Source organism: Sceloporus undulatus, chromosome 1, assembly GCF_019175285.1.
Source record: "Sceloporus undulatus isolate JIND9_A2432 ecotype Alabama chromosome 1, SceUnd_v1.1, whole genome shotgun sequence".
Taxonomy (NCBI): domain Eukaryota; kingdom Metazoa; phylum Chordata; class Lepidosauria; order Squamata; family Phrynosomatidae; genus Sceloporus; species Sceloporus undulatus.
The window spans coordinates 260,481,861-260,504,894 of NC_056522.1; the positions used below are offsets into that span (position 1 = coordinate 260,481,861).

The following is a 23,034-nucleotide window of genomic DNA, read 5'->3' on the forward strand; positions in this document are numbered from 1 at the left end:
ACAAAATAATCCGAAGTGGCATTTTCATTAACACAGGAGGCTCAAAGCAGGTACAATAATTGCATTGAATAATAGAAAGTAGTATGATGGAGCTTTATAAAGGGCAAAGTCTAAATAAATAATGAAGATAACTACATAATATAAAATAGTTGGTTTGGGAATGGGGAAGTATTGACTCAAGATAGAAACTCACAAGACTGAGATGCTTTTAAGATTCTGTCTGTTACAGGATGCAAAACCAGAGGGGAGAGGGTTCTATAGGAGTCAGGATGCAGATTGTAAATTGTTAAAACAAATGTGCAAGTGTGGTGGTCCAAGCTCCAGCTTTCTTCCCTGACACACTGTAGGGCCCATGTAGTTATCCCAAAATACAAGAAAGCAAAACCCCACCCTTTCTGTTCTATTTCTTGTTTTGAAAAAAAAAATATTTTTTTAAAAAAAATGTTAAACAGTTTTATGTTAAGTGGGGAAGGGTGGGTGCCAACTATTTAAACACTGAAATTCTTGTCTTAGAGGCTGCTAAGATGGGAGTTGCATGATGCTCCCTTTTCTAGTTCTGAAGGAAAAAATATCCCACCATTCTTCCCGGTTGTGGGTAAAGTGAGGCTCAAAAATGGAAAGAATGTTTGTTTGCTATTTATTTATTGGCTGAGAAAAGATTTCTCGCTTGGGAAGAATATGTGCTGTTCTCCTGCCTCGATCCATAGGGAGAGGCAGGATATATTATTATTATTATTATTATTATTATTATTATTATTATTATTATTATTATATAGGGAGCTGTTTTTCTCTTTAGAAATATGCTTTCTGCACAGAAAACCCACAAATATTTCTCCACAGAAAGAGTATTTTGCACCGAAAAAAATGTTCCCTGCAAAGGAAAGCCACATGCAGAAAGTGTTTTCTGCACAAAAGTCCTACACTCTCTCAGACTTTTTAAGCCTTGAGGAAAGCCCCTGACCCTTCATCTGAGGAATGCACCTGCAATAATGTAGATTTCTGGAGCTTCCCTCTGTAGTAGGAGATGGTGAACCTAGTGTCCTCTGATGATGTTGAGCTCTGTTTTAATCTTTGCCAGCCAGCATGACCATCGATTAGGGATGGTAAGAGTTGGTTGAGAAATCTTTTTCAGTCCAAAGGCTGAATTCAGTTTCCAAGAAATCCTCAAGAGCCACGTTCTCGTGGTGACTGGGATGCAGGTAGGGCCAAAAATGACAATATATTAACTTATGCCAGGATATTACAAGTATTTTGCTGCTAGTAACTGGGCCTCAGAAGAGATATTTCCACCTTTTTAAAAAATGGATTTTTACAGAGAGAGAGAAGAGGGGGAGGAGATACATAGAATATGAACAAGGGTTGGGCCTATACCTTAAAATAGGCTGACTAAGGCCTGGTACATACCTTTAAAACGGCCGGACTTGACGTGGTTTGTTTCCCTCTGGAGGGATGCTGCAGCTGCCAAACTGTGCAGAGTCCCTACAGAGTAAAAAGAACCCGGAAAAACCGAGTTCTTTTTGGGTCACCAGGTGGATGCCAATGGCACGCTCATGATGTAAGCAATGCACAGCAATGTATATATGCTGTGCGTCATTTATGTCAAGATGGCGGCACCAGTGTGGATGGGATGCTGCCATGATGCTGCCGCCATGCCATGCTAGGGTTTAGGGACCATGCAGTTGGTGCGCGGTCTCTAACGCTAATATTGCCAGTGGCACACCGCTTCGGGACCCTCTGTCCCGGGCCGAGAAGAACATTTTTGTGAAATGGGTGTCCATACGTACATACATATATATCATAAAATATATATGTATGTATAGCTATAGCAGCAAGGCATTTCCCATTCTTTGGAATTTGGAGGGAAAATACCATACAAAAGCTGGGCAACCATAAAACCACACTACTCTGGAAGAGGGTGAGACCCTCTGGAGGCTTGGCCTCAAAACCTGAGCTTCCCAACTCCTGCTTTGGAGAAAAGGATAAAGGAAGGGGCCATGAAGGCGTCTGTGCTTAATGTGCTCCTGTTAAGAAGTGGGTGATTTCTTAAAGGTGACATTAATTTTCCATTTCATGAGGTGAGAAATATGTGTTCTGAGATGGAACTTTCTCCCTAGCAGACCCAGGGTTTCTCTCACTTTAGGTTAAACAATTTGCTATGCCTGTTGACATCTAATGTGAGGAGATTTAAAAACATTCCCCCAACACACAAAAGAGCCTTGTGGCACCTTCATTACTAATATGTTTACTATAGTAGAACTGTTTCTGTAAAGTGATTGGTCTGTTAAGGAGCACAAAACTTGCCATAGCCAGCCCTTTCAACCAGAGAGCATTGTTTGGAAAAGGACATTTGGGACAGAATGGATTTTCAAACCAGTAAAAACAAAGCAGAGAACTCGGGGGGGGGGATTAAACCAGTTGAGAAGCCAACCTCTCTAAAATCATGTTGCTCACTTTTGTATAGTGATTGCAAACAGAACATCTAGAAACAGATATTTGGTTATTTGAAAATGTCTTGCCCCATCCTTCTTTGCTATCAGGGATCACCTGGCACAGACTACCTGTGGGCTTGTTGGATTCCAGCCCAAGATTTTCTTAAAGCTGCTGTTATAACAGGGAGGAGCTGGTTTGTGATGCTTCACGATTGGTTCACAAAGAAAGCATACACAGGCCTGACACAGTTTCTGGAACCCTGGGGACTCCCCTTTAGAAACACTCAGTGTGGGGTGTTAATATACTGCAGATTCCCTTGCAGATGATTAACTGAGGACAATTTGTGCGGTAATCTAATTAGGGAGCCAGTGAAAGAAAGTGGGAGGGAAGGGCGGGGATTGTTGGTGGTAGCAAGAATAGTTTGGGCACATTTGCCATGCACTGTTCAGTGAAGCAGCTGATTGGAGCTCAGCCAGCTTCAATAGCAAGAGCCTGGTGTATGTCCTGGAGTTTCCCAAGGGAAATTAGAGGAGCTTTTTTCATCTTCTTCTTCTTCAACTAAGCCACAGCTGTGGTGAGGAGGCTTTGATGTTCCTGGTTTACATGCCCTGGTTGTACATAGCAGTGTGCATGCACACTATAGACACATGGAGAGAGAGAGGAGGAGTGAAAGAGGAACAAATCAAGTTTTCTTTTGTGTTTCCCACAAAATGTCTTTCCTCATAAGCATGGTTTTCAGACCCTTCACTATTTTGGTGGCTCTCCTGGACATGCTCCAACATGTCAACATCCTTTTTGAATTGTGGTGCCCAGACCTGTATTCCAGGTGAGGCCTGACCAAAGCAGGGTAAACCTCATTTCTGACTTCCAGCATTTCTGCCATATTGGCCAGAACAAGGCTGCTCCTTTGCTATCACCATTGTCTGGGCTTCCCCAAATATCTAGTGGATGCCAATGTAGTGGCATCCACTAGATATTTTGGACCACAAAAACAGTTAAACCCTGATCTATCTTCTTGGCTTGTATCCAGCTTTGCACTACTGCAGGTTTTATCAAACAGGGTTCTGTAAGAGACTGTGATGGGGTGGAGGGGGGAAGTAAAGAGGCTGTAGATATAATAATTTTTATGCAGGGATTTCCTGAGATATGAAAAAAAATTTAGGGATTCTGCCAGGCTAAAAGGGTTGAGAAATACTGTTCTGCTGTATCTTGTACAGAAAAGTGTTGTAGGAGTTGAAAGTTTATAGCTAACAGAAGTACCTTGTGCCATTTGAAATAGACTACATGACTTGTTCAAGTAACTTTTTTTTAAAAAAACCTCCTAAAAACTAAAGTCCAGCCAATAAGAAGAAAGTAATGGCAGCAGATCTGGGGTCCATCTCCCTGGTCAGCATTTACACTTTCGAGATTAAAGACAACACATTTCTTTAGCCATTAAGTTTATGGATCAGATAATCTTCCCCACCCCAATTGCTGTTAAAGACTTTTGAAATATTGTCACTCGGTTATACCACCATGTTCATAGGTAGAGTATCTACATGGACATCTATCCCTTGTGATTTTTTAAATTCCTATATTTTTAGACTGTAAGACTCGTTTACCACAAAGTGATGCAATTACCATGAGCACCATCTGTATTTCCAATATTTCCTCATGCTCTTGTGCATACCCCAGAATATTCTTAGCAAATAAAAAAGGCAGAGGGGACTTCATTCTGATGTACACTCAGCTATCCCCCCCCCCCATTTAAAAAAATAGGTTGGGATGGATAGTGATTATATGGCAGAGGGGCTAGAGGGGATGGCAAGGAGTGAGGCAATTTATTGCTTGTGGGTTGTGTGTGTGTGTTGCTATGTGTGCATGAGGCCCCTGTATGTGTTGTTTGGTGTAGTTATGTATGGTGTAAATGGATTCTAATATGTACACATGACTTTCAATTTGTTGTTTATTGGAACAAATTTGGGTCCAGAGTAGTTTGTATTTGAACCTCACCAGTTTGTTTTCTATGAAATGGGTGTTTGAATCCATTTCTCTCCTTTGTATGAAATCACTTCACCAAGTTACTTTTCTTTCAGCCATACCAAATTGTCTACTGGTAAAAGGTCTCACCTCATTTTAGCCACAAAATCCAAAATGTGGTTATTGGGTTTGGTGAAGTTGGAACAGTTTTGAAGCAAAAACATGCCATAAAATTGGTCCAATATTTTTTAAAAATAGGAGGGATCTAGGGACATTTGGGGGCTCCTTTACAGTCTTAAGGGCTATGTGCAATCCACACATCACACTTTGCCCATCCCTGCTTTAGCCATTGCTATGATTGAGTTTAGAAGAGCCAGGTGGACTATGGACAGGGTTCACACCCCCATTCATCCTTGAAACCCACTGGGTGATCTTGTGCAAGTCACACTCTCTCACCCTTACCAGATTGCAGTGGCAAACCTCCTCTGAAGAAATTTTGCCAAGAAAACCCTATGATACAAGCCAACCAGCACCTTAAGACTGACGATTGGATCTTTTTTCTTCTCCACACTTAAGAACCCTTGCACCCAAAGCTCCAAAGTTCTATCAGCCTTGTGGAGTTTGTGTCAGAAGATGCACTCAGCATCTCAAGTGTTTGGTATATGGTCAGCTTAATGCAGAGGGGCATCTGTCTCCTTGTATGTGAGAGATGGATGTGGTTTCCATGACAGCAGTGACATGCAACACACCAAGCCAACAAGTGTGTCTGAAAAAGATTTTAGGAGCCCTCTGCACTCACTGATCAGGATTGACAGGCAGCAGCAATTGAACAGCAGAATCTTGGCTGTGCTAGGAATGTGTATATCTTGCCTCTGTCAAACTGGTGTAGGCTTCTTTCATTTCTGGAACTGCTGGGAGCATTCTGTTCATATATGTGTTCCAGTACTACTACTTCTTGTATCCTTAAAGGGCTTGCCATCTTTTACTTCAGAATACATGCATGTATGATTGCTTTCTGAATCCTTGAATGTTCATCACAGTCCTTCCCATTCTTTCTGCCTATTTTAATTAATGCTTTATATATACAATATGTATGATGCTCCTGCATAATTTGGAATCTGGCTCACAATTTCAGTTCTGAAGGTAGTCAGACTTCAACTGGGAATGGACAGAGGTTAAGAGAGAAAACACTACTTTAGAGCAATGAGAATTTTGCACAGATTATTGAACCCACATGGGCATTTTGTGATGTGACCAAAAAAGATTGTGGCCACAGCTTCCAGTAATTAGAAAGCAGTAATGTGCCTCCATACTCTGTATTGATTCTGTTTCCTCATCTCTTGGAACTTGCTTTCTTCTCATCCTCCCCATTCCCAACCTTACTTTCCATAATAATCATCATCATCAAGATTCTGTTTATGGTCAAAGTAAGTGTGATAGTATCAGATTTTTTTTAATCACAGGAGTGATTTTCACATACAGTATGCAGGGGAGTCTGTGAACAAGAGAGGCATAAGGATAAAGAGAGATGTAACTTCTTGCACTTTACCTCCCCACAATCCATTGCCTCAAACACTTTTTTCCTGCTGAGCTCACCTTTGGTAATGGAGCTGGGCTAAAAGAAAATGTGGGAGTTAGTGGTTTATAGAAAGGTAAGAGTGGAAATGATACCGTTCTCATCACTCATATGCCTCTTGTGATGTTAAAAACAGGGTCTCTTTCATGCTACACTATTATAGCTCTATGATTTCACTGCCATGACTGAATCCTATGGAATCCTGGGGTTTGTAGATTGCTGAGGTATTAATGCTCTCTAGCTGTGAATGCTAAATACCCCTCCCTAAATGGGAAACCCCAAGATTCCATAGGGTTCAGCCATGACAGTCAAAGTTGAATCATATTACTATATATAATTATGCTGTGTGAATGGGCCCAAGGTCTCCCCACTTTCACACATAATATGGCAGGTAAGTCAGCCTGTTGCCATCAAGGCTAGTTTGTTAGTGTTTGTAACACATATTGAGGTGTTTGAGGCACAGTGTACACAGCATTTCAATTACCTGTACAAAAGCCCTGCAAGGCAATTTTCCCCTGTTCCTATTGTTCCTGTATTGCGAAACTGAAGCTGAGTGCCAGGGGCTTGCCTAACAAGAAGACTGGGGCAACATTTTAACCATAGACCTTGCTGGTCACAGTTTGGACACTTAGTAGCTGCACTGCCACCTCTTATTCTCTGTCACATTAGCTATTACCAAGGCTTTGCTAACTTTGTGGAAATGTGAGCACTGCCATGATAGTGCCAGGCTGCACAGTTAGTTTACATGCCTCAGCACAATTTTTCTGCAAGTGGAGAATCTGGTTATGTTTTGTACACAATTAACAAAGGGAGGAAACAGTACAGGTTTTAATATCTAGTTTATTTTTGAGCCAGTTTCTTCCACAGTCACTTTCAGTCAGCCTGCGGAGAGGACCCAAGAGACCTCTAGCACTTTGAAAGAGATTGGGAAAGCAAAAAAGGAAATTTGCTAGAGAAAGTCCTGGAGTGAGTGAGCAGCAAATGGCATCATATTCTGCTATTTTAATCTGTCCCTAGATGTACTTATTCATTGTTGGAGTTGGGGTTGGAAGCAGCCTGGCACCTGCCAAATATTGTGGACTACAGTTCCCAGAATCTATTGTCACTGGGCCGTGCTGGGTAGGGGTTGTGGGGGTTGTAATGCTAAACCTCTCGAAGGTATCAGCTCACCACCTCATGATTTATGAGATCTGCATAGCTACTGTAGCTGAGGATTCCCCAAGAAACAAAGAACCCATAAAGTCCCTGTACCCTTGGGGGTAAACTTCCTGTTTTCTAATGATCTTTCTTCCCCCCACAGCGTCCTCTCCTCCAGGCGCTATTACTTTGAGCTCCTTCACAAGCAGGATGACCATGGATCAGATCATGTGGAAGTTGGTGTAAGTATAATCCTCTTTACACTGTTTTCCCACATCAGATAAAGTCACCTAACAGAAAAATTAAACGAAGGGGAAGCTGAAAAACAGAAAGCACTTCTGACCATCTATGTTTTGGTCTCTTGACTAAAAATTGTGACAGTGAATATATTTTTACTGTCTCTTAGAGAAAGCTGAATTTCTGCTTGGACCCTTATTAACTCAGCCCTCAATTCCAGGCTACCAGTTGAGGGAATGAAAGGTATCTGGCTGGTTGGAAGGAGGGGGCTGATGAGAGGTCCATGTTTGTCAGATTAAGCCAGCCAAAGGAAACATTTTTTTCCCCTAACCTCCTTAATCAGTTTTACAATAAAACTGAGGTCAAGGGAGGGAGGGGGAGAGAGACAGAGATTGCTCCCCAGGCCTTTTCTGTTCTGCTGCAGAGCTTGAGAATGTCTTTTTTTCCTCAAAATTAATTGTGTCCTTCTCTGGGGAAAGAGCCAGAGAGTGTGTGAGTGGGATTTCCTTGCTGGTAATTTCTTAAACTCTTTTATTCTCAAGATGAAAAGTCTCCCATCTTCTAGAAACTTTAAAATAGCCTCATTTTCATGCCTCTCAGTGGAACTGTGTTCCCTTTACAGAAGCCTTCGATGCACTGCAGGCTGCTGGAGGTGAAATATTAGTCTTTTTAAAGAGGCTCTATTCATCCTACTTCTAAATTAAAAGGAAGAGCCACTCAGTGTAAATGTTCTCCCCTTCCAGTGGCTGACTGTCCCTGCTGTGAAGTCTCTGCCAAAGGATTCTAGGTCACCCTGGCAGGTGTAACACCTAGAGTGAATGCAGAAAATATGAAAGTGCCGCATGGGATTATTTTTGCTTTAAGATCTTATGCATCAATCACTTGACAGCTCTGAGGGGCAAGAACCGCATATGCAAGCAAGGTTGTTCTCCCTGATCAGCAGCTACTTTAGTATGCCTATGTAAATACTAAATTTGCAGAATGAACAGCATGTATGGGCCTCTTTAAAAGCAAGCATATAAAATAGTCAGACAGACATTGGCATATAATTGCTTTTGTCACTTTGCAGATGTCCGAAAGCTTCTCAGGCATTACAGCAGCCCTCCAAGCATCAGGATTAACAGTAACAAATCTACAGAGAGAGAGAGAGAGAGAAGGAAGCAGACTGTATTAAAATCCAAATTACAAATGCTGTTTTTGGTCCAAACATTACAAATGGTTATATAGCAAAACAGTTGCTCAACTCAGCTCCAGAAATAGTGGTAGTGGGCTATTTGACTGCCTTCTGGTGCAGTTCGTCACAAGAATGGTGTGTAAGTGTTTGCTTTCTTCTGGTATAGATAGACATAAATAATTTGAATAGGCGAGCTGGTGGCTTGGGACTGCTACCCTATAGCTCTCTCTCGCTCTCTCTGGCTTTACTTCGTGAACGAAGATTCAGAAAGGACTCATCCCACGCTTTCTACAAGCGTGTTGATGACTAAAAAGGCCAATCCGTGATAAACAAGTCCTGTTGCAGAAAGCACAGCAGAAAGTCTCCTTGGGTGATGTTTCCGGGATGTGGTTCTTTCTGCGTTGTCGTTTCTCTTTGGGACTCATTTGGCGTGAGCTTTCAAAAAAGGTTGCAGCTTCCAAAGTCTTTCCCAGTCTTCTAATTGGATTACTTCCCCTAAATCTTTCACCCATTTTACCATGAATTCTTTAATAATTTCATCTTCTAATTCATATTTAACTATCAACTGATACAAATTGGAAATTTGTTTCTTTGGATATTTTATAATTTTTTCCACTTCAGGAACACCTTCACCAATTCCAAATTGTTTTGGAAGACAAAATTAAACAATTGATAAGTGTGGAAATGAGAGAAAATATTTACAAATCTATCTATAGATGGTATCTTACCCCATACAAATTGGCGAAGATGTTTAAAAAGAATAAACATTTATGTTGGAAATGTCAAGAAAATATAGGGAGTTATATGCATATGTGGTGGAATTGTGTTAAAGCAAAAAATTTCTGGAATAGTATACACACAGAATTAAAAAAAGGTGTGTAACATTAAAGAAGACCCAAAGCCCAAGATGTATCTCTTGAATATGATGAGTTGTGTTTCAATTGAAAGAAAAGATGAAAAGGTTGTATTATTTGCAATCATAGCAGCAAGAACAATATATACAAAGTATTGGAAGGAGGAAGAAGCCCCAACAGTAGAAGAATGGAGACTGAAAATGATGGATATGGTTGAAATGGATAAATTAACATATTTGATTAAAAATAAATCCTTACAAAAATTTGAAAATGAATGGGAAAGCTGGTTAGAATATATCCGAAAGGAAAGGAAAGAAGGTATGGGATAGTTTCAAAAGAATGTTAGGTAAATGTATATAAATTTAGTAAGGAATATCTATTTCATGAATCTAATCTTTTTTATTTATAGTGGATAAGATATATATTTAAACTATAATACTAGTAGACTATGTGTAGAAAACAATTTAAAAGGGGGCTAAAAACACACTTATTCCAGCAGGCATATCCTTGACCCCTGATGACCCCTGATGTACCCCCTTCCTCTTCTCCCTCTTAGCAGCATTGTTGAGCTAGCGTGAGATTGTTTACTGTATGATTTGTTATTCTGATGTTTTTAATGGTTTTTATTGTTGATATGTGCTATGTTGTGAAACCACCTTGATCCCTGGAAAGGCGGTATATAAATACAATTTTATTATTATTATTATTAAATACTTATAGAATTATATTTAATTTGGGGAAGAAAAGTGGAAATACCGGATTATCTCTAAGAAGTTAAAAGTTGGTGCAACAGCTAAGTAGATAAATAATGATTAACGGTAAAGGGACTACATGGATATAAGAGTCAGTAAATAATAGTTGAACAAATTAGGAGAAGGTCAGCGGAGGAGGAAGTAGTAAACTCAAGAAGAGAGATGAAACTATATAGAGGAAATATTTCTTATGTGATTTTAGTTTTGTTTTCTTTTTTTAGGTGTACTGTATTATATTGTTGTTGAAGATATTAAGAGGATGATATATTTGTAAAGGAATAGATTTTAAATCAATAAAATATTATTAAAAAAAACAAAACAAACAAAACAAAAAAGGTTGCAGCATCATGAATAGTGCATCTCCATGCCTCCTGATGCGAGGCCAGGGCGGACCATTGTTGGTGATCAGTTTGGCCGAGCCTGAGACGTTGTTTCAGGGAGTCCTTGTATCTCTTCTTTGGAGCGCCCCTCTTGCACTGACCCATGGCAAGTTCACTGTAGAATACTATTTTTGGTATACCCTAACATAGGTAATACCCTATACTATATAGGTAATACCCTGTAGCACACCATTTAAAATCAAACCTTTTCCTTTGCTGAGTTTGAGTAGCAGCAAGCTGAACCAATCAGCAGCTGCTTCTGGGGACTCATGAGCATTGAGAGGCACTAGAGCAGTGAGACCTCCCCTTCCCTTCTGCATTTTCCTCATTGTCTGTTCACCTTAAGAAGCCAAGTCCAGTTGGATCAGCATGCATTTTGCCTGGGAACCTCTTAGAACTGCTACCACCTCTGGTTCTGTTTGACTGAGCCAGTGATGTTACAGAACCACATTCCTTTAACAAGAGCAGATTTATTTATTTATTTATTTATTTAAAAACTATTTCATTTTTTCCTTCTTTCTTAATATGGTAGCTGATCTCGTTTGTACGGAAACACACAAACAGTACTTTAGGAACTGGGGAGGCAAATAGTCACATAAGCATTAAGGCAAGGGCAATACACCTGGCTAAACTGCTCTTTGGTTTGCTGATTTTAGATTTTGGTATTTCCATTTTGAAATTGGGAGTAAACAAAGTTCACCCTCTTGGCACAAATGATGCTGTAGCTCCTGTTCTTTTAATTATATCTGTCATCATGAGCTTGCGTGTGTATGTATATGCCTTTAAGGCACCTTTTGACTTATGGTGACCCCATGAATTTCATAGGGTTTTCTTGGGCAAGGAATACTCAGAGGTGGTTTTTCCAGTTCCTTCCTCTAAAATATAGCCTATAACACCTGGTATTTATTAGTGGTTTCCCATCCACATACTAACTTTTTTGTAATTGGAAGCATGCTATAGTTCCTTACTCAGTGGAAGAAAAAAGGGTTCTTATGAAAGCACAGAGACATCACTGGAGCTTCTTGCTACTACAGAGTCTGTGCACATAGCACAAAGATTTTGATGCAGCTGATGTGACAGTACTGGTTGATTTAAAATTGAAAGTAATCCCAGTTTCTTCCCTGGTTTTACAATCTGTAGATTTTCTGGATCCAATATGTTTGGGATGAAATCCTGTACTGACATAGTGTAAGGAATTGTTCACTGTAAATGGGATTTTGGAATATTGCTGGTTTGGGAAAGAATTCACATAGAATCGTAGAGATGGAAGAGACCACAAGGGCCATCCAGTCCAACCCCATTCTGCCATGCAGGAACTCTCAATAAAAGCATCCCTGACAGATGTCCATCCAGCCTCTGCTTAAAGACCTCCAAAGAAGGAGACCCGACTACACTCCGAGGGAGTTTGTTCCATCGTCGAACAGCCCTTACTGTCAGGAAGTTCCTCCTAATGTTGAAGTGGAATCTCTTTTCCTGGAGTTTGCATCCATTGCTCCGGGTCCTAGACTCTGGAGAGGCAGAAAACAAGCTAGCTCCCTCCTCCATGTGACATCCCTTCAAGTATTTAAACAGTGCTATCATATCACCTCTTAACCTTATCTTCTCCAGGCAAACATCCCCAGCTCCCTAAGTCATTCCTCATAGGATATGGTTTTCAGACCCTTCACCATTTTAGTCACCCTCCTTTGGACACTTTCCAGTTTCTCAATGTCTTTTTTAAACTGTGGTGCCCAGAACTGGACGCAATATTCCAGGTGGGACTTAACCAAAGCAGAATACAGTGACACTATTACTTCTTTTGATCTAGACACTTTACTTCTATTGATGCAACCTAAAATTGCATTGGCATTTTTAGCTGCCGTATCACACAGTTGACTCATGTTCAACTTGTGGTCTTCTTGGACTCCTAGATCCCTTTCACACGTAGTTTCATTCAGCCAGGTGTCCCCCATCCTATATCTGTGCATTTCATTTTTCTGCCCTAAGTGCAGTACCTTGCATTTCATATAACATATATAAATATGTTAGCAGACTTGCTCACAGAAAAAATGCAAGGCATACTGTATTGGTGCTTTGCTGGGAAGAGGATCTTATTTGATGTTGCCTTGCTTGTTGAAGATCTGTATATGTATGGTTCAGTGGGGAGTACAGTGGGCTCTTCTTATTTGCAGGCTTGCCATCCATGGATTTGAGCTTCCACAGATGGCAAGCCCTGTGTTTTTAAATGGATGTGTGTGCACGCAGCTGTGCCAGCAGCCATGTGCACATCACACAGAACCTACTCCCTGGAATAATCTTCCTGACGAAATCCGAGCTTGCTCCACTTTGGATGCCTTTAAAAAGGCTCTGAAGTCACATTTATTCCGACTGGCATATCCGTCTGACGCTCTGTAGTCACTATTTTTGATAGATTTACACATCATTGACTGAAAGATTTTTGGCCATGTGTTTTTATGTATACTGAGATATGTAGATTTTATATTTTTAACCTGTATGTAATTATATTCTTGTTGTATACCGCTTTGATCATTGGAAAAGCGGTATATAAATAAAGTATTATTATTATTATTATTATTATTATTATTATTAGAAAGAACAGGACTTGACACCCCACATTTTTTTGTTATTCATGGGTGGGGGGGCAGAATGGATTCTCTGCAGAGACTACGGGATGACTGTAGTCAAAAAATAAGGTAAAGGAGAATAAAACTTGTTTTAAAATGTTCACTAAAGCGGAAATATTGGGCAGTGGAGGGTGGTATTCGTTACAGTGATGTCAGAGGTAGTGTCTAGTAAGTAGCTTTGATGCTTGGGCAGTCACATCAGACACAACAGACAGCACTTACTATCTTATCAGCAAGAAGACTTTATAGCTTGTATTAGCTGGGAAAATACAGTATTCATATAATAGAACAAATATGTGGGGAAATGACAGCATTCATGACACCAATATTTGTCTGCTTGTTCAAACCACAGCTTTCAAATGTTGAATCTTTGGATTTCAGCTTCCAGAATTTTCCAATGACCATGTTGGTTGGGAGATTCCAAGTACTGGAATCCAAAAAAAAAAAAAAAAAAAAAGAAAGAAAAGAAAAGAAAGAAACAGGATTTCATGCTCTGGATTAGACAATAGCTGGAAAAATTGCCTGGAAAATTTTCAAAGTGATCCAGCAGAAGTACATGATCTTGCATTATCAATGCCAGCATGTGAATAGGCCATTTTTTATTTTTATTTTTTGCTAACTGATCCTAATAAAAAGGATAAATAAACCACAGTCAACAAAGTCACTGTATGTGTGTCTGTATGTTGCCTGACAATTTATGGCAACCCCATAAAATTAATAGGATTTTCTTAGGCAAGGAAAAATTGCTTGCTTTTGCCAGTTACTTCCTCTCAAATATAGCCTACATCAATGTACTGATTTGGTATTCATATAATTCACTAGGAAGGTAAATCTTAGCTGATTTTCTTCCTACATGTGGAAATGAATAATTTCATTGGTCCCCCCCCCCCCCCGGCAAGAAATGCAAGCATTTTTGCAGTTTTCAAGCACTAGTCATATTACAGGAATCCATTTGTGAAAATTCATTAGTGCAAATACTGTATATGCATGGCTTTTATGCACAAGAAATGTCTTTTGGGAAAGACAATCATGTTTTCTGCTCCAAAAATGTATTTTCTGTATATAGAAAAACAGATGTTTTTGCATAAATTTTCTCAAAGACCCAAAGTGCAAAGAATCCCCAGGCTGTTCTCCTTCTCCTTGGTGGAGTGTCTCAGTATCAGGACACCGTTTTTGTTATTGTTGTTGAGGATAAAAATATTAACAAGTATGCTTCACTTCATGGAGTCACACAAAAAGGGCCAGAAGACACCCTGCTAAAAAGGAGGGCCGTTGATCATGGGCTTTAGGTATCTCTGCCTTCTTCCCTTTTACTCCTGGGCGTGGGACAGAACTACCCAGTCAAGCTAGTAGCTTTGGCATGCTTCCAAGCACAGAAGCACAATCTCCTTGCCTCAGTCATTTAATTGGGGAGAGGGGGTGCATAGATTGTCCAAAATTTTGTTGGTGGTTTATACTGGGTGAGCCTGGTTATACCAATCTAAACACAGTCTTAGAGGTTGTGGAAGAGGTATCCAGTCTCTTCTTGTGCAGCATTTTTGTACCCGATGTACAAGGGCAGATGGTCAGCTTCTGGGCATAATTCCACTTCCTAACAACTGATTGTCCTCAGGGTGTGTCCAGGAACAGCAGGTTTCTGACTAGGACTGGAAGAGATACTTCCTTCTTGTAGCTTATTCTCCCAAGAAATTGTGTTAGAGAACAGAGGAGGAGCCAATTCAGGCAAATAAAAACAAAAACAAACAAAAACACTTGCTATTATGAATTAATAATGAGTAGGAATTTTAGTGCCTTCCTTCTGGTCCCACCTATATTCTTCCCCATTCACATTGCTGCCACATGTTTCTCCCTAAATTCCGTATCTCTACATACAAGAGCACAGAATCCTGGATACTGACTGAGTTATCACTTTTCTATATCTTTCAGTGGCGGGTTTACCTTCCCAGCTTCAAGTTTGAGGTGGTTGATTCCTCCTACATCTCACTTTATACAGGTAAATCTTACATTGAAGCTCAATTTTGATGCACAGTTTCTTTGCATCCAAGGAGGTTGTTCTGAGATGTGTGTACTTTGTGTGTGAAAAGAGAGAGAGCTTGCATGCATGAAAAGCCATGTATGTGCATGACCTGCAATACCCTGTGTTGTTGTTTACCAAGTTGTTTTGTTTCCATATCTGAAAGTGCCAAGTGTGAATCTCACCTTAGTAGTGCATTGCATTTCAAGAAATATGCCTTAACCCCAAAGATAAAGGAGCCTTGGGGTTGTACACACAGGCCAAAAGGACCATGTTCCCCCTGGCCTGGTGTCATCTTGTACAGATGACACAGGCCAATAACTCCAGGCCAGATGTCGATCCAGCAGTTCCCACATGACCCTGGCTCAAAAGACTCTTCAGTTCAGTATTTTTAACTGACTTTTTGTGGCAGATTTTCCTGGAAACTCCACAATGACAGGACCCTTTACTTGCTGCTGCATTCTCTCTGAAGACTCTATTTGCAGCCTGCGACATAGGAAGATACTCCTGGGCCAGGGTGACCAGATGTCATAACTGCAAAAGAGGACAAGACACCCCCAAAATGTAGGACATTTGGGGGAAATGTAGGACATTACAATATAAAAACAAAAAAAAGCAATGTAAGTGAAAATTCATTCTTCTCAGTCACGCTCAGAATGGAGGACATTTTTTAATTCCTCCTAGACAGAAAGCTGGAATGTAGGTCATGTCCTGGGAATGGAGGACATCTGGTCAACCTAGCCTGACCATGTGGGTGAAACCACACATCCCATTTCTGCCCTTATGGACTGCGACTGGGGCCTTCAGAGGAAAAGTGGCAGCAGCAGGTAAGGATCATGTGGCGGTGATGGTGGCTCAACAGTGCAGCAGCATATGGGTGTGTGAGCATCTGCCTGTCACCACGTTAGCCCAGGGGTGGAACAAACCAGAACTGCACGTGGGATACCGCGGGTTTTGGCCCATGTTATCCTGCCTATAAATATAGGCATCTTGTCTCTTTCTCTCTGTCTTTTGCTCACACACACACAAATACACACACCATTATCCCTTGCCTCAGAATCAGAAAAATCTATCATTCACCATCTAAATTCTATATTGTTCCGCAGTTAAGGAACTTTCCCTAATTATGTTGACCTTTTTTTAAGAGCCAAGCAAAACCTTTTCACAGTTAGTAGTTTCATGAATGTGATTTTTTAATTTGATGGATAAATCTATTTTCTCTCTTACTGTCCTTCAACTTGATTGGCCTTACTGGTTGCTGTTTTTTAAACTGCTGTTTGATTTGATGGATTGGTTTTTGCTGTTTTCATCACTGCTCCAATTGTAGACTCTCTGGCCTTTTATTTCTATTAATTGTGTAGCTCCTGTGTTATGTTAATTATTTCTTAACTTTGTTCTCTGTGGAGTACATGAGCTATATTGAAGGCCATTCTGATTTTAAAAAAAGAGAGATGTGGTAAAACTCGTTTAAATAAGCTGATAGAATTAAATAAACCGCTCCATGGCTTTCCTCCCTGAGAGGGACCTTTTCAGGGCACTGCTGGCTGCTTTTATTAACCCCACAGTGTTGCCCTCTGACATCCACACCAGCTGGATTGTAGCTTTTTTACCCCCAGCTCATCTCCTGTTGACCTCCCTAAGGCCCTGCTGCCTGCCACTGTTCATGTAAGAGAAATGGAGCCATCTGACAGTTGCCCTTAGGCATTGCTGAGGGTGACATGGTTTGGTTTTCAGGCTGCAAGTCTCTCTCTGAAGGACAAAACCAGCTGCTTGGGAAATTTGTAGCACACTTGGACATCACTAGGCTTACAGACACAGAGCCAGTTGTTGCAATCTAGAATGTATTCTGGCTTTTTGAAACAGAATTTTGAAGATGCAGTGACACCAGGAGGGATGGAGGAATTGAGGGACTGAAAGATTGATTTTATAAACAGAGTAATGAAGGCTGCTATCCTGATCATGCACATAACTGGGGCCCCACTAAATAAAAGAGAAATGTCTTCTGAGTAAATAGATATAAAACTAAGATGGGAATGTGCTTTTCTTTGTTCCTTCAAAAGGTAAAAAAAGAAAATAATAATTTGTAGACCAGGAAATTCTCTTGAGGTCCAACAAAGCTTCCAAGGTCTGTCTTGCCTGGCACTCTTTCTTCACAGTGGCCAAAGAAATCCACAAATAGAACATGAACACCATGACTCCCCTTACTTGTTTTCCCCAGCAAGTGGTATTGGAAGGCACACTGCCTACGATACTGCATCTAGAGCTTGGAAACATTACTGTTACTGCTAAAGTACAATCCCTTAACTTGTTTAAAAACAGATTTATTTGTTGATGTTAAACCACTAAGAAAGTCTTGTAAGATTGATTCATTGATTAGTTACTGACTAGTAATAATTTTCAAAATTACTAAAAAGGGCTGTCAGCAAATTAAAGTGTCAAGCTATATTAATCAGAGGCAATGTTGCTGCCATTTAGCACAGAATAACAGAGTTTGGAAATACAGTCGGCCCTTCTTATACACGGATTTTTTATACATGGATTCAAGCATAAACGGTTTGAAAATATTCAGAAAAAGTATAAATTTCAAATATCAAACCTTGATTTTCCATTTTTTATAAGGGACACCATTTTGCTATGTTATTATATTTAATGGGACTTGAGCATACACACTTTTTGTTATCCATGTGGGATCTTGGAACCAAACCTAGCGTATAACAAGGATCCACTGTATACTCATCCTTCCACATTCACTGGGGTTAGGCACACAGGACCCCCGTGAATGTGGAAAAAACTCAAATAACAAAAACACTATGTTTTTACCTGAGAGAATACCTCTCTAGAACCTCTAGATCTGCCAGACATTGACCATAGAATTGCGCTGGAGAAGCTACAAATGCCTAGTGGAGTGTTTTCTCTAGGAATCCCTAGGTCCTTCAGTGCAACTTTTGGTTAAAGTTGACCATAGAGTTGCGCTGGAAAACCTAGATATTCCTAGAGAGAACATATTAATAAAATCCGTGAATAATCAAAACGGCAAAAGTCAAAGCCGCAAATGTGGAGGGACAAGTGTATTGTCAAAGTATGTATTGAATTAGGAATAACAAGCTAACTTGAACAGAGTACTGTATTTTCTGGCATATAAGACTACTTTTTTTAACCCAGGAAAATCTTCTCAAAAGTCGAGGGTTGTCTTATACGCCGGGTGTCATCTTATAGGGCAGGTGCTGAAACTTCCAAGCCGGACTGGAGAATCTGCAGTCGCTGCATATGTAACTGAAGAGCGGAACAAGCTGCAGGTGTCCGGTATGCCCGGGGTATGGAAAAAAGAGCCGTGTTTGCAATACCGCTCTGATAGTCTTGGAGACAGGGAGGGCTGGGCAGGCAGGGAGAGCTGACCAATCCAAGCAGGCTTTGTATACAACAAGTTTTCCTGCTAAGTACCTGCATGTCATAAGCATTTGAATTAAAATTACCATATTGAAATCAAATCTGATGTTTTTTAAATTTTTATTTGGTTTGCATTGGAAGAGGGGTAGTCTTATACGGTGAGTATATGCCAAACTTTATATTTTAACTGGAAAAGTTGGGGGTTGCCTTATACACCCAGTCATCTTATACGCCGGAAAATACGGTACTTCCATCCTCTGTGGTTATTATAGCTAATAGCCATTGCTAAACCTTCTTCTCTCTGTATTTGCCCAATTCTCTTTTAAAGCAATCCAAGTTGGTGACCATCACTGGGTGACCAAATTTTAGTCTAACATCCTTTTTGCAGTGAACAGCTCAAACCTGGGCATGTTCAAAAGCTTTTGCTCACAATGGGCCGAGCAGACAGGCCAAAATAAAGCTGCTTTGGGTCATTTTGGAGGTATGCTATTTAAATTATGCATGTGACCTAAGAGGCCGGAAGCTGTGCCAAAGCCACGCTCCAGTCCTAAGGACTGGAGCGTAGTTTTGGCGCAGCTTCTGGCCTCTTAAGATGCGTGTATCATTTAAACAGCATACCTCCAAAGTGAACTGAAGCAGCCCTGTATAAGCAGCTGCCATATTCTTTTCCCAAGAGCTCCTGCTGCCCTTTCAGCGTGTAGCTTCCTTGGTCCCAGAGCAAAAAGGAAGAGACCAGCCCAAAAGCACCCAGGCAAAGATCTGACGGCTAATGCTCCTAAAGCTGAGTTATGAACACCTGTCTTGTAAGCTGGAATGGATAGTGTAGACTTTAATTAAATCCATAGATCTTCTGCTTCCTTCCTCATAACCTGGCCTGGCAGCAGGAGGTGCTTGATGAATAGATATCTGCCTGGTGCTCAATACACAAGATGCCCATAATTAAGTATCCTGTGGAAGGTGTAGATAAGGTAGAGGGGTTGGGCGAGGCAGCCTCTCCAGTACACAAGCACACAGGCTCAATTGGCACAAGAGGGATAGTGTCACTTGGGATATTGACAGAAGTGCCTGCAAAACAGATGAGCTGTGAGGGTATATTTCCTTCTGGATACATCAGTTACTTTGAGTTTTCTCTTCTGCCCTAGGATCAGCAGCTTGCACCCCATGAGGAGGGATTTTCTTGTTATTCACACACTGCCAGTAGTTCTTCCCTGTGCTGAAGGATAGTTATTAAGCATGGCAAGAAGTTAAAAGAAGCTTTGCTGTCTTTTGGAGTTTTTCAAGTTCTGTCTTCAGAACTTTTTAAAAAATTCTTTTTCGACTATAACTCCCAGCTTTCCTTTAGCCATCATGGTCATGTTGCCAAGGAGATTCTGGGAGTTATACTGTAAAAGAAATAACCTTTCCAAGCTCTGGATCTCTTTAGCTATTGAACACATAGGGCTAAATTTAACTGTTCATAAACATCAGAGGAGATCAATTGAGTGAATGGGTCTTATTAAATCAATACAATTGGATTTAGCCCATAATCATTAACATGTTCAATCCTTGCATATGATCATTCTTCATTATCAAAGGACGCTCTTCACATGTGTCCACAAATGCAGGTAAATCTACAAAGACTTAGGTGGTTTTCATGTAGATGCAAGCAGTCGATGCATGCAATCTAACATACATCTTTGTTGTACATCATGTATGTAGTGTTTTGTTTTATTACAGGATTCATGTTTTTATTTTTCAAAAGTAATTTATAATGCACCTTTAAATATAAAAACATAACAGTACAACTGACAGCAATCTTAAAACTAAAATTAGAATTGGTTAAGAAGCAGTTTGGCACCTAGTAACCCTGAAGGCTAAATAGAACAAATGAGTTTTTGTTAGCTTTGAAAAAGCAGCTGATGAGGTTGAGCACATTTTCATAGGAAGGGCATTCAATATTGTTGGGCAGCTACTGAGAACGTGGTCTTAACAGATGTGAATTTGCATCTCTGAAAGGTTAAATCATAGGAAAAGTCACCCCACCCCACCCCTCCCTCACCAAGCGGATTACAAAACTAGACATGGAAGAATCATTTGAGGAAAATGGCCCTTAAAATAGTCTGAGTTAGACCTGAGTGAGTAAAGTGCACCCTGTAGGCTACATGTGCTTCTAAGGCCATTTTTATGTGTTTTTGTTAAGCCTACTGAGTCACCGAATTTTAGAAACAAGGCCTGCACTAAGCCTAAAAAAGGCACCCAAATGACCAGTTGTGTCTGAGCTCCAGGGTAAAAGTATTCCTCTACACATTGCCCACCCCAGAGTTAGACCATTGAGGGTTTTGTAGTCCAAAACTAGAACCAAAAATTGGGTCTGGAAACATTGTTTACCTCTGTGTGTCTTGAAGAACAAGTATGATGTTCATAGTCATTTTTTACAGTCAAAAGACAAGCAACAGTGATTGGAACTAATTGAATTTCTAATTACGTTTTCAAGAGCACCCCTGTATCACCAATTTCTATGTGTTGTGAAAGCAGGACAGTGGAAAAAAAACTGATAGGAAGAAAATCAACTCATTGGAAATGTAGAATCATAGAATCGTAGAGTTGGAAGAGACCACTAAGGCCATCCAGTCCAACCCCTTGCCATGCAGGAAATCCAAATCAAAGCATCCCTGACAGATGGCCATCCAGCCTCTGTTTAAAGACCTCCAAGGAAGGAGACTCTATCACCCTCCGAGGGAGTGCATTCCATTGTCGAACAGCCCTTACTGTCAGGAAGTTCCTCCTAATGTTCAAGTGGAATCTCTTTTCCTGTAGCTTGCATCCATTGTTCCGGGTCCTGTTCTCTGGAGCAGCAGAAAACAAGCTTGCTCCCTCCTCAACATAACATCCCTTCAAATATTTAAACAGGGCTATCATATCACCTCTTAACCTTCTTTTCTCCAGGCTAAACATCCCCAGCTCCCTGAGTCGTTCCTCATAGGGCATGGTTTCCAGACCCTTCACCATTTTTGTCGCCCTCCTTTGGACACGCTCCAGTTTCTCAATGTCCTTTTTGAATTGTGGTGCCCAGAACTGGACACAATATTCCAGGTGGGGCCTGAGCAAAGCAGAATACAGTGGCACTATTACTTCTCTTGATCTAGACACTATACTTTTATTGATGCAGCCTAAAATTGCATTGGCCTTTTTAGCTGCCGCATCACACTGTTGACTCATGTTCAACTTGTGGTCTACTTGGACTCCTAGATCCCTTTCACACGTAGTTTCATTCAGCCAGGTGTCACCCATCCTATATCTGTGCATTTTATTTTTCCGCCCTAAGTGCAATACCTTACATTTCTCTGTGTTGAATTTCATTTTGTTAGCTTTGGCCCAGCTTTCTAGTCTATTCAGGTCATTTTGAATCTTGATCCTGTCCTCTGGGGTATTAGCTATTCCCCCTAATTTGGTATCATCTGCAAATTTGATAAGTATGCTCCCAATTCTGTCATCCAGGTCATTGATAAAGATGTTGAATAGCACTGGGCCCAGGACAGAGCCCTGTGGGACCCCACTGGTCACTTCTCTCCAGGATGAAAAGGTGCCATTGTTGAGCACCCTTTGAGTTCGGCCAGTCAACCAATTACAGTTCCATGTAACAGTTACCTTGTCTAGTCCACATTTTACAAGCTTCTTTGCAAGAATGTCATGGGAAACCTTGTCAAAGGCCTTACTGAAATCAAGATATACAATATCCACAGCATTCCCTTCATCTACCAAGCTGGTAATTTTATCAAAGAAAGAGATTAGATTTGTCTGGCATGACTTGTTTCTCTGAAACCCATGTTGACTTTTTGTGATTATGGAATTGCCTTCTAGATGTTCACAGACTCTTTGTTTAATTATCTGCTCCAGAATCTTTCCTGGTATTGATGTCAGACTAACTGGACGATAATTGTTGGGATCCTCATTTTTTCCCTTTTTGAAGATGGGGACAACGTTTGCCCTCCGCCAGTCTGCTGGGACTTCTCCTGTTCTCCAGGAGTTTTCAAAGATTATTGCCAATGGCTCTGATATTACATTTGCCAGTTCTTTTAATACCCTTGGATGGAGTTCATCTGGTCCTGGAGACTTAAATTCATTTAGATTAACAAGGTGTTCCTCTACTATCTCTTTACTTATTCTGTGCTGAAATTCCCCTATTCTGTCCTCTGCTCCATTATCCTCAGGTTGAGCACCCTTTTCCTTTTCTGAGAAGACGGAGGCAAAGAAGGTGTTGAGTAATTCTGCCTTTTCTCTGTCCCCTGTTAACATTTTGCCATCCTCTCGACGCAGTGGCCCTACCATTTCCTTCTTCTTACTTTTGCTGCGGACATATCCAAAAAAGCCCTTTTTGTTGTCTTTAACCTCTCTAGCAAGTCTGAGTTCATTCTGCGCTTTAGCTTTTCTGACTTTACCCCTACACATGCTTGCTATTTCTTTGAATTCCTTTTTTGTGATTTCCCCCTTTTTCCATTTCTTATACATCTTCCGTTTCAAACTTAGCTCA

At 40.6% G+C, this 23,034-nt stretch overlaps 1 protein-coding gene across 2 annotated transcripts in view; it reads left to right on the forward strand.

Moving 5' to 3' along the window:
* The window catches only part of B4GALNT4 (beta-1,4-N-acetyl-galactosaminyltransferase 4), a 256,577-nt gene that overhangs the window by 195,909 nt on the left and 37,634 nt on the right, over positions 1-23,034 (forward strand). For both annotated transcript variants that reach the window (XM_042445219.1, XM_042445220.1), the window contains 2 exons: positions 7,266-7,344; positions 15,050-15,116. In XM_042445219.1, the coding sequence (XP_042301153.1) occupies positions 7,266-7,344; positions 15,050-15,116 (146 nt within the window). The remainder of the gene's footprint in view (positions 1-7,265; positions 7,345-15,049; positions 15,117-23,034) is intronic.